General features: G+C 30.9%; 1 protein-coding gene across 2 annotated transcripts; it reads left to right on the forward strand.

Moving 5' to 3' along the window:
• Positions 1 to 3,742: 3,742 nt before the first annotated feature.
• Positions 3,743 to 15,697, forward strand: LOC143255266 (ribonuclease P protein subunit p21-like). Of its 2 annotated transcripts, none has more exons than XM_076510681.1 (4): positions 3,743 to 3,896; positions 8,289 to 8,389; positions 12,580 to 12,662; positions 15,361 to 15,697. In XM_076510681.1, exons 1-4 carry the CDS (start codon positions 3,843 to 3,845, stop codon positions 15,465 to 15,467), a joined length of 345 nt encoding a protein of 114 aa, XP_076366796.1. In that variant the 5' UTR covers positions 3,743 to 3,842; the 3' UTR covers positions 15,468 to 15,697. The 2 variants fall into 2 exon arrangements, with proteins under 2 accessions (XP_076366796.1, XP_076366797.1); XM_076510682.1 differs by lacking the exon at positions 3,743 to 3,896 and adding an exon at positions 4,110 to 4,376.
• Positions 15,698 to 16,825: the final 1,128 nt, after the last annotated feature.

Below are 16,825 nucleotides of genomic sequence, written 5' to 3' on the forward strand. Positions count from 1 at the left end.
GCCTAGCGCGTTAAGGCGTGCGCTTCGTAATCTGAGGGTCGCGGGTTCGCGCCCGAGTCGCACCAAACATGCTCGCCCTCTCAGCCGTGGGGGCGTTATAATGTTACGGTCAATCCAACTATTCGTTGGTAAAAGAGTAGCCCAAGAGTTGGCGGTGGGTGGTGATGACTAGCTGCCTTCCCTCTAGTCTTACACTGCTAAATTAGGGACGGCTAGCACAGATAGCCCTCGAGTAGCTTTGTGCGAAATTCCAAACAACAACAACTGTGGCTTATACGACGCAAAGATATTCAATAAATTCTTCTCTAAGAGTAACATAGAGGAAAATTTATCTCATAGAGTTTTGTTATATTACATATAATCTTATTTGCCAACAAGATTGATACACACAATTTTCTTTTTTAATGCAAATATATTTTAATATACAAACATAAAAGCAATACAGTTTGTAATAACGGCTATTACTAATAGTTATGACAAATGATGGTTCATATACAAGAGTTTTACAAACTTACAGACAATACTGATTGTTATATCCGGTCTACAATGAATATTTTATGGTCCACAACGAGCAAATTAATTATGAGTGTGTTATCAGCTAGCTTGATTGGCCTGGAAGAAACAGACCTTGGTGTAATGGTCGATCAGTCTCTTATACTATCGTAGCAGTTTGCTATTGCAGGTGTAAGGCAAATAAGATTTTAAATAAAGTGAAATTTGATTCTACAGGTTATTGGTCATGTCACGTGTGGGATATTTTTTTCAGTCTTGGGCTCTATACCTCAAGAAAGACATTAAATTGTTGAAGAGGTTCAAATAAATGTTTCTAGGATGATACTTGGGATAGAAATGTTGCCATTCTAGAATAGGATAAGATCTCAGAGATTATTCTGTCTTTAAAAAGAGGAGATAAAGAGGATCTGATTGAAGTATTTAAGATTGTTAAGAGAACGGAAAGTTACAACTCAACATTTTGTTTTTCATATTAAATGACGAAAATGGTAGGGATAATGAATAATATATAATAATTTAATTTAGAATTAGAATGAGCTTAAATATGTGTTTACCTATAAAACTCTAAAATACTTTTCTTGTTGAGCAATTTTCATACTGTCAACAAGTTCTTGGCACAATAAAGAGTATAAATTATGAGAAAATACACCAGTTCTGTTCTTTTATCAGGCTCTTTTACTCGCAGTTGTAACCAAGTTATTGAGAAGTGGATGGCATTTATTAATTCTTAAAATATAAAATTCAGTCACGGAGAACTATTTGAGATCGTAAAAATCTAAAATGAAGGTGGAAGTCAGAGATTATTATTAGGAATGGTGCTTATCAAAATGTAATGCTCTTAAACGAGAAAGTAACAAATTAAACTATAACATATATATTAAGTGATAAACAGTTTCCGTAGAATCAAGAACCAGAATACAGGTCAATTCGCTGTATTCACGAGAGAAGTGAATGCAGCGAAAAAGAGTCGAAAAGAATGGATCCAAATAAAAAAATGTACAGAGAAAATAAAATTAAAATTGATTTTTATCTTGGTTGTAGACTAAAGACTAAACATCACATGGACATTTTGATTGTTATATCTCAAATTCAACAGGTGTACGAGACGTCACAGTTTTCAGAGAGTATCTATTACTCCCTTGTAGAACTGTAGTGTAGAATTTGGAATTTGGTCTAGAACAAACATCTTACATGATATGTAAGAACACAAACCGGATAGTCGATATGTGAAGTCTCATATCACAAAGTGAAATGATAATATTTGTTGAGTTTATTTTGTTTTATAATCAAATAACATCACCTCAGAAATCCCTAGAAGTGTTAACGCAAAGAATGAGTGGTGTAGAAATAACTGTTGATGCTATACATAACACAGGTCTGAGATCAAGTGTTAAATAAGCAAATACTGATCTACTAGGGATTTCAACTTGTTTGAACATAACCAGAGGCAAACAGTCCCCAAGATGAAAAGATAGCATTATAATGTAAATACAGTTTAAAGAACATATTTAAATTTGTCCATATGCCAACCTCCAAGATATCACTTGTATCTCAGGGTAGAAATTATGATTCTCCAACAATGTACCACAACCAAGAGAAGCATTTGTGATAATATGAAGGTATAAAAGTAATATAGCAGAAAATTCAGTTTTACTCATTCAACTTCGAGTCGAATTTATTAATTAATGGAATTTATCTGCAGTTCTTTTGCTTTTGGTTTTGATTTTAAACTGTTTGAGGCTAGTAACGAATTAGAACTGTAAAAAAAAAAGGAAAGTATACTAATTAATAGACTCAAACCAATATTATTGATTGGTTTATATATTCTCCATACATGAGATCAGTCCATTTGTCTGAGCTTTTATTCGAAAATTAATATTTACCATAAATTCTGTTTTGAAAATGGTTTCTTTTTCAATTAATATAAAGACATCATAATTCGATAGTTACAAAAATGATATTTCCATTGGTTGTAAATATGCACCATTGACAAGTAAGGGTAAGTAAACATAATTTCAAGAAAATAAAAAATAGGAGCGAAGCTTCTGTTGTACATGTAACAAACTTGTAGGTTTGTAATATTCAAAATATATAAACGTTCCTGGCCGAATTCTGTAGTTTCCAATTAATAAATTTTGGTTAGAATTATAGCTTCTGAGGTTTATAGTATACCCACTGTAGCTGACCAATAATAATTCTGTTACTGTTTCTCGGCTAGCTTTTATACCAGTCATACGAGATTCTCGAATGTTGAACAATTTTCGAAGACACGCTAGTGTTTTCGTAAACCACACAGTGTTGATTCTTGTCATCAAGAATCTGCAAATTTAAAGAACAGGTCGGACTTGTGCAAATACATTCGGCAATATACACCACATATATCTGACTGAAACAAAAGCAGATATTAGAATAAATGTATGACAGTAAATCCATTATATCACCAGCAGTTAAGATTAGATTTGTTTAAAAAGTTGAGTAAACAAAGTGTGGTTTGCAGTTTGTTTGTTTTGAATTTTGCGCAAAGCTATAAGAGCGCTATCTGCGCTAGCCGTCCCTAATTTATCATTGTAAGACTAGAGAGGAGGCAGCTAGTCATCTCTACCCACTGCCAACTCTTGGGCTACTCTTTTACCAACAAATAGTGGGATGGACCAATCATTATAACGCCCCCACGACTGAAAGAGCAGCATGTTTAGTGTGCAAGGATTAAAACCCGTGACTCTAAGATTACGAGTCAAGTGCCTAAACCTCCTGGCCATGCCGAGCCAACAAAATGTGACACACACGAAGGTAGCTTATATTTTCACCTTCGCCCCTTGTGTTACAACAGCATGTGTGCGGACTTAACAACACTAGAAACCGGGCTGCATTAGCCATGATGAACAGAGCATAGATAGCAAGTACATTGTGTAGCTTTGCACTTAACTTCAAACAAAATAAAACAAACCAACTTTCACCTGCAAGTCACTTAATTATATAATTAATATTGTTGATTGCGGTGAAATTGAAACCGTCGAAGCCCAACATAACCCTATACTACAATATTTAGAAGTTTGTTGAATGTTTATGGCAGATTTGCAGACTTAAACACACGAGTTAACATAAAATTAATAATTAGAAAATTAATTATAAATAAAATGATTATATAAATATAGTACTTCATGCATATAAAATTTTTATTCACATCTTGCTACTTTAATTAATTAATTTAGCTGTATAGTTTGATATGGTATATCATGCGAATGACGTAATCACCACAAAAAAAAGCTACGCTTTCGTGGTGTACTTAATAACAGTAGTGTTCAATAACATATTCCTTTCTTTAAGTTATGGGGAAGGGAAGGGATATAGATGTTTTCCACAGAATGAATTTTCTTTATCAGGTACTTAAAAAAAACTTAACAAAATTTACACATCGTCTATCGTTCGTGTTGATTGGCTTAGATTAAAGCATAATTTAATGTAAACTGTAATGCGTTTAATTATATCGTTATCAGTAATAATTTATTCTAAATTAATATCAGTCTTTTACGGCTTAATTTAAATTAAGCCTTGTGAGTATTTTAGGCAGTATGTTGTCAGTGGAGCTTAACTTTAGAAGAATAAATATGATTTTGTGTTTGTAACCGCAAGAATTGTGGTTACGCCAAATTTAGAGTATTGTGTTCAGGGTTGAATATCACCGAGTTGTTGAAATGTTAAATGGTTAAGGGAGTGCTGTTACTATTAATATTGGTACAAGAATAATTTCTAGCATTGAGTAGCTGTTAAATGAGGACAAGTAATGTACTCAAAATTATTTTCTCTTCAGAAAAGAAGGGTTTGTGAGTCTGGTAGAAATGTTCAAAATTATAAGGGAGTAGGTAAGATTCATGAATCATATTATTTTTCTTTTTTCAAAGAAGAGTAGGATATTAGGGTTGGGTAAGGAGATATTTTTAATATGTTGATCAACGTTTTTTAGACCAGATTTAATGTTGAGCTGTTTTTTTGAAAATATCGTGAAATGTTCATTGTTTTTTGAAGTGACTTGTTATTGAGTTAAGAGTGTAATTTTTTTTTTAAAAAAAGGAATATTTTAGTATATTTTCAAACAGTTTTGTAAAATAAATGAAGAAAAATAAAATTATATATGAATTTTTAAAATCCAACAATAGATACTGTTTAAGTATTTGGTAAATTAGTTCTAAATTTTGTTCAGTTTTGTTAAATATTTTTACATGCCAAAAATTTAGGGATATAAGTGTAATGGGTTAAGATGTATCTTTTATAATTGCATTCATTTCACATGTATCCTGTGAATGTACTTTTATCTGTCTTGTGGATTTGTTTTATGTTCAGAATACAAATTTTGACATTTAATATGATCAGTGGTGATTTACTCAAAATCCTAAGAACTGTAAGAAGTAGTAGAACATTATATGACATCTGTAATTTCTGTATTTTAACTTCTGATAAGTTTGTAAGTTTCTAAATTTTATCTTTGATGAATTGACCTTAATTGAATTAGTCAGAAATTCATGTGGTAAGAACTGATTAACATCAGTGAAAGTTTTTAAGTTATATTTCAGATGTATGTTACCTGTGTATATAGTTTTTCTCTATTTACTTACTTATTTCACAGGTTGTAACTGTTGCAATAAATCTGGTATTAAATTTTGTTAGCTATCAGTGTACTTGAATATCACTTTTATAAGTTGAAGTTAAAATAGATGTACACACTTACTTATAAAAGTGTGATATTCAAGTACACTGATATCTAAAGCTAGTCAAAAGTGTCAGCAAAAGTGCAAATTCAGGAAATGTCATGTAAAAATAAATCAACTATGGATAATGTAACATACAAACATAAGTGACCAAGTATAACAAATGTTTATTCACAGTAATATTTAACACTCAACTGAGTGGCTTCTTTCTTTTAGTATAACTATGTTAGCTACTGTGTTAGGATGAGGTTTCCAACTGTATCTGCACAAGAGAAAGACAGGAATAATATTGTTACAATGTGCTTTAAAATACACAAAGGGGATTATAGTACTGTACTTCATAACTTTCAGATTACCTTAGACCAACCACTGTTTTATATAACATATTCAAACAAGAAAACCATGAACTCATTCTATCTTGTGTCTTTGTCACTCCTTAAGATGGTTTCTCCCCACCTTAGTTAAAGGACATCGGCACAGGATCAAACTTGCTTCAGTGGAATAGTTTTTTAGCATTATATATAATTTTTCAAAGCAAAACGATTAGCATACGTTTACAGTTTTTCATCATTTCATTTATAAGAATGTCTATGTAGAACACTTACACAAAAATTTAAAATTACTTGAACATATTTTCTGTATTTTAACCCTTTTGCTACGGGTTGTGGGTCAAAGACCATGTCATCATGCTTGTTCATTTGCATTCAAATGCTATTGAATTAATTACTTTTCTATGAAATTATGCCAGTAAGTTTGGGATCAAATTGTAGATTGTAATTCAAACTTTTATATTATTTGAGTTAATTTCTTACTTTAAATACAGATTTTAGTGAGTTGCATATCATGTTGAATGCAGCACTGTTTAAAATCAGATGTTTGTATTTTCATACAAATTAGGAACTCAAATTACTAATATTGACAAGCTAGAATATAAAAATAAGAACCTCTTATATTTTCATTTGGGTCAGATGTGGCATATGTACTGAATCAAACCCATGGCCCCATTTAACTCTCCATTTTTTTTTAATATGGTCCCTTGTATACTGTTACTAGGGTATGTGACATGTAAATAACCAATCAACAGCTTACAATGTCCTAATAATTGTTTTTTCAGCCATTTTAATATTTGAAAAACCTGTCATATTCTTTTGATCTGAGATTTGAATAAGGTAGGGTGTGTCTTTAGTCTGCTTGAATTTTCATATTTTTTTAAAATCTAAATACATTTTTGTTGTTACGCTTAATAAGTTGTAGTAAAATATTGTGGTATCAGTGTAGTTATTTGACTTTTTTTGGTTATTCAGTTGTATTTATATATATATATATACCTAAAAAAAATTTATCTTCTGTGAGAGAAATTTTAAACGGCTTTCCAAAGTAACAGAGTACAAAGTTCATAGTAAGAAGAGATAATTGTTTGCTTCTTGAATTACTGTTGTATAATTTAAGAAAAATAAGTTTTTAATTTATTTCTAACAAACCTGTGATTTTAGTTTTGTGCCTGGTTTTTGAATAAATTTGGTATTAACTGGGATGTGATATTTTGTTGCTAGTTTTTGCCAAATGTTGGCTATCAACTTAATCATAAAGCCTTAATGGTCAGTTTGGATGTCATATCCCTATTTACAAAAGTCCCAACCACTGAAGCCTGCAAGATAGCCTTAGAACTCTATATCCGAGACCATAGCCCATCAATTGATATTCCCAGCAACCAATTAGTAACCCTCATAGAATTCACCATGATGAAGACAAACTTCATGTTCAAGAACCACAACTATATACAGACAATTGGCCTAAGCATGTGCAATCAAGTATCAGCAGATCTAGCCAATAATTTTATGGCACAAGTTGAAACACAAGCAATTAACACAGCATTACATCTACTACTATGTTGGTACATATATGTAGACAACACGATTGCGGGATTCAGATCTACAGAACACACACTTCATTTTTTCAATCACATTAACTCTATACATTTCAACATTAACTTCACATGTGAACAGGAAGAAATCAATCAGATATCATTTCTTAATCTCAAAATTACAAGAACCGATACATAATTTAAAACAGAAATCCACCAAAAAATTACCCTTACTGGACTATACATTCCTTGGGACTCAGCACATGAAACAAAACAAAAACTCAACATACTAAGAAACCAAATAAATACAGCTGTAAAGCTATGCTCACTAGATAAAATTAACGACAAATTGGACAAAATAAAACAATGCTTCATCAACATCAATAAGTTTCCTCCACAAGCCTTATAAAACATTATACACACACACACACCTAGACAAAAAGCAAAATCAATTGACAAAAGTAAGTATGCCTCATGATTTAAAAAATCATGAAACGTTATATGGCTGCATACCATATATTCCTGATATCAGCAGAAAAATAACCAACATTTGGCAGAAACTAGCAACAAAATATGACATCCCAGTTTATACCGAATTTATTCAAAAACCAGGCCCCAAACTATGGTCTACACTATGTAAAAACTACACTGACAAACACAAACCTGTGACTGTATATTATAAGATACTAGTCCATTAAAATACAGCCAAGAAAGGGAAGACTAAATATCAGTTTTATATTGCTGGATATTTAACATGAGTACACTTGCACTGCATCAATGCAAACTATGTAATGATAGCTTGGCATGACTGGAAGGTCAATGTAATAAAAATAAAATTTTATATATATATTAAATAATGGTTGCCAAGTTGGTAAAGTGATAGACCGTACATAATTATAGTGCAGTAACTAACAAAATATAGTCTTATTGAAAACAAATGTTTTAAATTTATTTAGGAAATTATAGAGATTATGCAAATTTTGTGAAGATACACATGCCGTATCAAAAGTTGTGCAAATACTTAACATGTGCAAATGTGTAGAAGGATGGTATGAGAAAATATTTAATTTATGAAGTTCATAATTGATTTATTATAGTTTATGTATCCAGCAGTCTTTTGTTCTCAAAAATATTTGAAAAAATTGGGAAAATTGAGAAATGTTTTCAAGTTGTTTGTTGTTGTTGTTTTCATTTTGTTACTTAAGGTGATGCATAAAACCATAGCCAAGTTCCCTGAGAACTTAGGACTTCTTTATTATTATGGTTTTACTTTGCAAATGATATCACAGAGGACCACTTCAAAATTGTGAGTATACATTGTTGTTTCTACAAGTGTTGGTTTTATGCTGAATTATTTTAATAATTGTATAAAATGGAAATCTGCAGAATATCTTGTTTTTTTCCAAATGAAAATGTTTGTGTGTTTACACTCTTCTCATTCATTGGTCCCATATAAGTTTTCTTTTTCTTTACTCATGCCACAAGCCTTCTGCTTCCTCCCATCAGAATTGAGTGGTTCCAGTGTGCAATTTTTGAATAAATCATCATGCATCACCTCTCCACCAATATGTGTTTTTGTCAAGCTGTCACTTCTGCTTTGGCAGTTTTTGTTCTCTGATGTGCTTTTTTTCTAAATCATGTCCATTTTATTGTCTCAAGTATCAATACAAGAAATTAACCTTGCCACCTGTTTATATTATTGACACTCTTATTTGTTGCAAATTCCTGCCTGTTCACGTGTATGCATACAAACATTGAACAATACAGTGTGTGGTAATAGTTTTGATTTAAGTTTAATTACTGATTAAGTGTGTGTGTGTGTGTGTGTAAAGTACGTATCTATATTCTTTTTGCTATTTTTTGAATGTTAATTTAAATACTAATAGCTGTTTTCCATTAAATCTTGTGTACATAAGAATGATTACACCAGTGATTGCTGTTTTACCACAAACAGCCATTTGCATAGAGTTGAATTTTATTCAAAATTTACATGAAAAAAGGAACATAGTGACTACAACAATATTATTAGCAAATTAGAAAAAAAACAAACCTTTCCTAATATTTTCATTTTCTTTTGGTGGATTTTACCAACATTTCTTTTGTACAAAGTACAATCTTTTTAAGAAAAAAAATGTCTAAATGGTTTCTTGTGAGGGTTGGAATTTTGGAGTTCATAGTTTGGGAACTTACTAATGATTTTTATTGAGGATTGGAGTCAACATTACATGTTTAGTGTGGACATGTACAAGTTTACAGTAGACTGTGATGGTCTTTTGAGTAAGGATCTATTGCAGGGTACTGTATCCACTAGTGTTGCACAGACTATTATCTGATATGGCTCAACATAAAGTTTTCTCAATCATACTCTTTTTTTTTTTTTTCTGCTCTAATCTTCTTTATTTTTGTTAGTGTCTCATTATGATTTTTGAGCAAACCATTGTTCCAAGGATTGTATGCAACTGTGGTTTTGAATTCGATGTTGAAGTTATGACACATATCATCAACACCTTTTTATTATTAAATTTAAATTCCTTATCATTGTTTAGCCTGTTAGGAGCACCATAAATATATATCCAGTATTGTATGAATTGCTGTGTGAAAATGGATGATAGCTTATTTGTGATTATTGGATATGCATTAATTTTGTAAACTTAGCCATTGTGTATAAATACCATAAGCTCCTTCCCACTTCATGCAAATCTATGATGGTGTCAGAGGCTACTTCTTATATTTGTAACATATCACAGTTATTCACAATACAAAGATAGAAATAATGTTGATGGCTTTGTTTAAACTTTTGTTTTGAGTCAGAATTTGAAGTAAACTTCTTCATTACATAAGCAGCTTCTCGTTTTATTGTTATGTGTTTTGTCTTGCTGTTTCACTTGTCACAATCAGAAACAAAGTTCTCTTAAAAGTAGACTTCACTGAAGAATATTCTAAGTCTAATGTTGCTGTCAACTTGAGTTTTTTGTTTCTGTTAAATATACACTATCTAAAAGTGTGAATGACTGACTAAAGAGCATCCAAAACTTCCATGTTATATTTCTTGCACATCGTGTATAGATGTTTGTATTCAACAATAAATTCTGAAATTAACATTTCTTTGGATTTACTGTATGAATTGAATTTGGACTGCGCCTTAGACTAAATATAAAGTTCTTTCATAAACAACAAATCAAAATATGCATTCCATTTTCCAAATTAAAATTGCATTAATTTTAAGTACCTGCCTGATTAGCAATAAAGTAACTGCTAAAGCCTATTTCTACATGTTGGAGTCATTTATCAGCCTTTATACTTAAACTTCATTTTTGAAAGTCTTTTAGACTATCTGGTCCTAAAGCAAGTGGATTTTTGTAACTGTTACTTTGAGCCATGCTTTGATACCAGTTATTACTCCCAACTTGAGTCAAAGTAGTTCTCAAAAAATCAGGGAGTTTGGAGACCTGTCTTTGTTAATCTTTACAGATACTCCTCATTTTCAATTAGAATACAAGGTTGTTACAAAAGTTTTACAGTAAGAACATATTAGTGGCCACACAAAATACTTATCCTCATTCATCTGTTATCCTGTCTTTTCTTTTTGCAGTCATGGGATCTTGGAACATTTTATCAGTTTATTGCCCTTACTGATATATTTTTGGCTTTGTCTTTTATGTCAACTACAGTACTTTTACTGGTTTTCTCCATTTACTGAATCAACATTCCTATGTGCCTATGCATTATTCTAACTTTTCTATGTAGTTCCTTACATATGCCAAGTTGACCATGCAGCTGACTACATCTCTTGTGGGACTAATCCACAGCTGTAAAAGTCCTTTATATATTCAGAATCAACACAATAACTTATGTATTTATGATTTTAAATTAATAAAGTTCAAAGAACACTTCAATCCTTTTCAAGGACAAACAAGCATTTGTGTCTCATGTTCTTACCTACCATCAAACATATCTTTTCTGCTCTAGGAATGATAACTTTTTTTGTTGTTTTAAGAAGAAAAATGCATGTTCATGTGCCACTCCACCAATACGGGCTTGCTTTTTAGTGGTGTATTGTCTATCTTCAGAATCATCAGGTTTCTTTAAGACTAGATTTTTTTTCTCAGTAGGTTTCTGTCACTTGCTGGTGGTAAATTTAAACTATAAGCAAAGAGTAACAGTTTGCTTATTTTAGAATAATGTATGAAAATGAAATCAAATGTGTGTATTACACTATTGGTTATCAGAATTGTATTCTGCTATTTAAATAATTCTTTCTTTTTTTTCAGAATCCACACAGTTGGTTCAGTTACTTAACACAACAATATGAATTCTAACTTTAAAAGTTGCCACTATACTATTTTTATTGCTATTATAGTCTATAACTAAATAATGATTTATTGATGAACTTTAGCCTTAATCTCATCCAAAAGTATTGGTGATTGTACATAAGATTGATTGATTGATTTCGTGTTTTATGGCACAAAGCAGCGAGGCTATCTGCGCGTACATAAGATTGGCAGTACTTTTGAGAAATACAAGCAGACCTTTATTCACCATGCCTTTTCATTATGAACATCTTGAATGAGAATTCATTTTCTAGGAAGACAGTGATATTAAGGATATAACTAATGTTATGAAATGCTATGTTGCTAGTAATTAGTGCTTTGGGCTACTTAAAGCTATGATCTGGTCACTAAAATCTTGATATGAATATTCTGGAGGTTGTGTGGACTTATGAAAACTTGAGAGTATAAAAAACGTAACTAAACATTTTGTTTGAATTATAATGAGTAATACAGGGTGTTTGAAATAAGTTTGTAGTTGTACACTGATAAAGTATAAGGCAATGTGAAAACAGTGTGTGATTGTCTGCATTAAATAAAATGAAGATACTAGTATTTCAAACAACTTCTTCATTTATATATTTTCTGTGATAAGGTTTTGTACCACTCATAAATTTATCATGTGTCTGCCATTACTCCTTTTTTTGTGAGTTCTGTATCTTTATTGCTTTTTTATATTTCCATAATTATTTTATTTACTGTACATCTCTAGTTTATGCAGTGATGAAATATAGCATTTCAAAATGTGATAGCTGAAATGAGAGACCATTATTAAATCTTACAGATTTAAAAATAATACAACTGTGTTTAGTTATTGAATTTAAGCTATAGTAAACAACAAAGCAAGACATTAAAGGAAGTCAGGTCTAACAATGAAAAGGAATCTTTTTCAATGCTCGAACTTAACATATGCTTCAATTTATATGTTTATGAATATATGACATGGCTAGGTGATGCCAAAGGCCAGGAAAACATCCTTTGTTTCTGTTGAATATATCAGTATGCAAAGTTTAAAGAAATGTCTAGAAATTTAGTGTAAATTAAATTATTGGAAATGCAAATATGATGTAATAGAGTAATCACATATCTGTGTACATATTTTTTATATAAATATCAGGAACAAATGATAAATATGTGTTTTCATATTTATTTTTCTATCTATTGACAGAGATCACAACATAAAAAGTTTTATTTGCAAGAGATGCAATATCCTTTTGTATCCTGGCCTGACTTCTACTGTTAGACTTAAAAGTAAGAATTTGTATTGTTTCTCTTTTTCTTTTTTTTTAATGGTACTAAAAGTAACAATACTTTTTGTGTTTTTAATTTTACTTTTAAAGTTAGGCTTTGTTTACCAATGTGTGGAAGACAAGATTATATAGTAATTTTGGACACAGTTGGCAGACTGGGTGGATCAGTGAGTTTCGTGGTTAGAAAAGTATTATGAATTTTGTTAATGGATGTTTGTAACTGGTATGCTTTAAAGCAAAATTTCAGTGTATATTAAAAAATATAGAACAGAACACAAGTTATAAGCTCTGTTTCAGAAACTTCTTACCAGATTTCTTTTGTATGTCAGTGGAATAAAACTCTTAAATAGTGTAATTATTCTAGTAAACATTTTTTTTTTTTTTTCTGTTTACTGATGTGCCAAACCCATTATGTTACAGTTGATGAGATGTCTTAAAGGTAAATTATTATAATATTGCAAATTCAAGTATTCTAGAAATTTAATGTAGTGATACTTATTGTGAAAAATAAGTACCATCACATAGCTCCTATAAAGGAAAGGTTGAAGTTGGTGGGGCAGGTTTTGAGCTACTTCTTTACATGCTGTGCAAGAAATATATTAGCTAATATTGGACTCGGTGGAGAGTTCATTACTACATCATCAGTTTGTTCAACTAGGATATTGTTGAATGGGAAATACAAACTTTTGGTTGTAAGGTTCAACATTGTCTTAACTTGAGTTATTGAAGAGCCATTTAGCAAGATATTATTTTCTGAAAGTTTATATTTACATTTGTTTGGTGGGGGCTAGTTGATCTCATTCACTTGCAAACTGGAAAGAATCAAGAGTAGTGAGAGCCTGGCATGGCCTAGTGCGTTAAGGCGTGCGCTTCGTAATCTGAGGGTCGCGGGTTCGTGCCCAAGTCGCGCCAAACATACTCACCCTCCCAGCCTTGGGGGTGTTATAATGTGACAGTCAATCCCACTTTTCGTTGGTAAAAGAGTAGCCCAAGAGTTGGCGGTGGGTGGTGATGACTAGCTGCCTTCCCTCTAGTCTTACACTGCTAAATTAGGGATGGCTAGCACAGATAGCCCTCGAGTAGCTTTGTGCGAAATTCCAAAACAAAACAAACAAACAAACAAGAGTAGTGAATTCATTATTTGTGAGTGGTTGTAGTATAGATATTGGGAATTTTAGAAGTTTGTAAATATATGTGCCTAAAACTGAATGCCATCAACTAGCTACAACCAATGAAAAAATGGTAATTTCTGTGAAAATTAAAAAAAAAGTAAATAATCCATGTTTCCTTTCAATGTCAACATAGTGAAATTACAGGACATGAACTTGACTTATTCGGGCTCTGTAAACAAATCCTTAAACATTGTTTTGTTGCTTTAGTTTCAAACTAATTTTTCTGTTTCCCAGCTCCAGTCAAAAATTTAAGACAAAAATGATACTTCTGCTCCATTTGTTCAGCTGTGACAGATTTCAGTAATAAGTTTGATGCAATGTGTAATATTGTTTTGTGAAATTAAGTATGCATGTTTGACTGCTGAGTAACCAAAGAACATGATACTAATGATGCAATGAACAAATATAATACAGTTATGTGAAAAATACAATCAGTCAATAAAAAGGAAATGTAATTATTAATCGTAATAACGTATTCATACAGAGGCTGTTATATTAAATGATTCTAAGCTTCACTGCATTCCCATAGTTTCTTTTATATCTAGTCATGCTGTATCTGACAGCTGTGTATCCTTACATTTTCTCTGCACCATACTTTCCAATGCAAAAGGCTGCCATAAAGTTTCTGTGCCAAAAAGGTTTTGCTACTTCATTAGTGCTTTCTGTAACATGCCTTGTGTATTTAGACAACAATGTTGTACTTTTCTTTTTATGGCTGATGTACATTGTAAGTTTCTTTGTGAATGGTCTTGATACCTAAGTTTAACTGTATTGTTTTGATTTTCATTGTGCTTAATGACAATGAATGTCCCTGTTTTGTAAATTCTGAATCTCTGGTTGGAACATATCTTTATGATATAAGTTTATGAATATTACTTTGCATGGGAAAATATTGTTACATGCCTTTTTTAAAATAAATTGCTGTCTGTACAGAATAACAAAGTGTCAAAATAGAGTTCTGACACATTATTGATACATGCACCTTTGTGCTTTTTAATATATAGGTTTATTATATACTGTACAAATTATAAGTAAAAAAAAAATTTTTTTTAAGTAAAAGTGCACTGTTATACATTTACTAATGTCATTAGTTCCGTTTTAAAATAGTAACATGCTTTCTGAATGAATCGTAAAGCAAACAAGTGGAATAATCTTTACTGTAGATTTTTATAGATCTACCCTTTAATTTTGTTTATTGGTACTAAAGTTAGTTTTTAAAATGAATTGAAAGCATTTAGGTTGTAATTTTTTGTATTATTATATTCATGTATCACTATTTTTGTTTTTTTGTACAAATATATATCACATATAATTGCAACTTTGTTTTCTTCCAGTCACAGACTAAATACAAGAATGCAGGACTCTTGTGTATTCAATAATTCATGCAGTTTGATAGATATAACATGAAAGAAAATTTAAATCACTTTCTAGCCATTATCATGATAAATTTAACTTTAACTAGTTTGAGTTATATACTTGCCTTTTTCATTGTTAGGCTTTAACTTTAAATTGATATTCTGTTTTCAGCAAAGAGATCTAAGCACAGAGTTGTGACTTGCATGGTTTGTGGAAGAAGAAAACGATTTTTGTGTAGACGAGACTATCAAGTGTGGTATGACAAGCCTCCAGCTTAGGTGTGGGAAATGAAAAGAAAGTGATTATATGTACTGAAAAATTTCTAAATTGTCTTATCTAATGCTTATATGTAGCTAATTATATGTACTTGATATTAAATTGTTATCTAATGCTTATATATGTAGCTAATTATATGTACTTGATATTAAATTGTGTTATCTAATGCTTATATATGTAGCTAATTATATGTACATGATATTAAATTTGAATAAAAATAAATTATGTTGAAGTGTGTGTGTGTGTGTGTATATGTACAGTAATTGTGGTGTTTGAAGTTCAAGTAAATATTAAACTGTTTGTTTATTGGACTTAAATTCATTAAAACAAAAACTCATGAAATGTCTGTTGCTCAGAAAAAAGCAGAGTTTTTAATTTAACTGGATATTTTAAGCTTCATTGAAATGTTGAAAATGAAGTATCACTCTCCAGAACTCTACTAAATTATGGAAAATTTTGAAAAAGTATGTTGTGGTCACAGAAAGAGATAATGAATCGCCTCATTTTTTTTTCACACTTTTCTTCAAAGTCATTGTATGTTTTGATGCACTAATACATGCAAATATGTCTTGGCTGATACTGTACTGTATAATTATTACATCAGTAGTGTTATGAGCTGTTTGACATTTGTTTCAGTCATATTTTTGCTATAAATATTCATGTTGAGAGTATGTTTAGAAGAATATCTACTAGAAGATGCATGTGATGTCCAGTTAAGAGAAATATACTTCAAAAATTGCTTTTTCCATTGGTTATAAAAAATCTAGCTGAACTAAGTAATTGGCTGAGAAATTGTAACTGTGTAGAAATCTTAGAGAGAGAGAAACGAGAACGTAATAAAAATTTTCTCAACCCAAACCAGGTGTTTACATATATAAACATTACTCTGGTATCATGCTGCCACACCAAGTATCATGTCATTCAAAATTTGTCTTTGTAGAAACATCTTGTAATTCAGCAGGTTTGGAAAAAATGAATTGATACTTATTAAACATGTATTTAGTATAAGTTTCTCATCTCATATTTTTGTTAGAGCTGCAGGAAATTTTAATTAAATCAATGTTAAATAAAAGTAAACTAACATCAGCATTTGATTAAATAGATGAAAGAGAAATGTTTTACCATATCTCAGGTTTATCATGTCAAATATTTCATAAATTCAAAAAACAAAAAATCTTATTGCCATTTTACTGACCATTGAATAAGATTAGTCAATATTAAATAAATTATATATATGAAGTTCAATGTTGTAGCTGAACATGTAAGTTATACTAGACATATTGGGTTGAGACTGTCAGTGGTCTTAGTTGTAGTATGATGAAGATATTTGGTTTTGTGGTCCTCTGGGGATCTGAGACTG

Source organism: Tachypleus tridentatus, chromosome 7 (genome assembly GCF_004210375.1).
Source record: "Tachypleus tridentatus isolate NWPU-2018 chromosome 7, ASM421037v1, whole genome shotgun sequence".
NCBI classification, from domain to species: domain Eukaryota; kingdom Metazoa; phylum Arthropoda; class Merostomata; order Xiphosura; family Limulidae; genus Tachypleus; species Tachypleus tridentatus.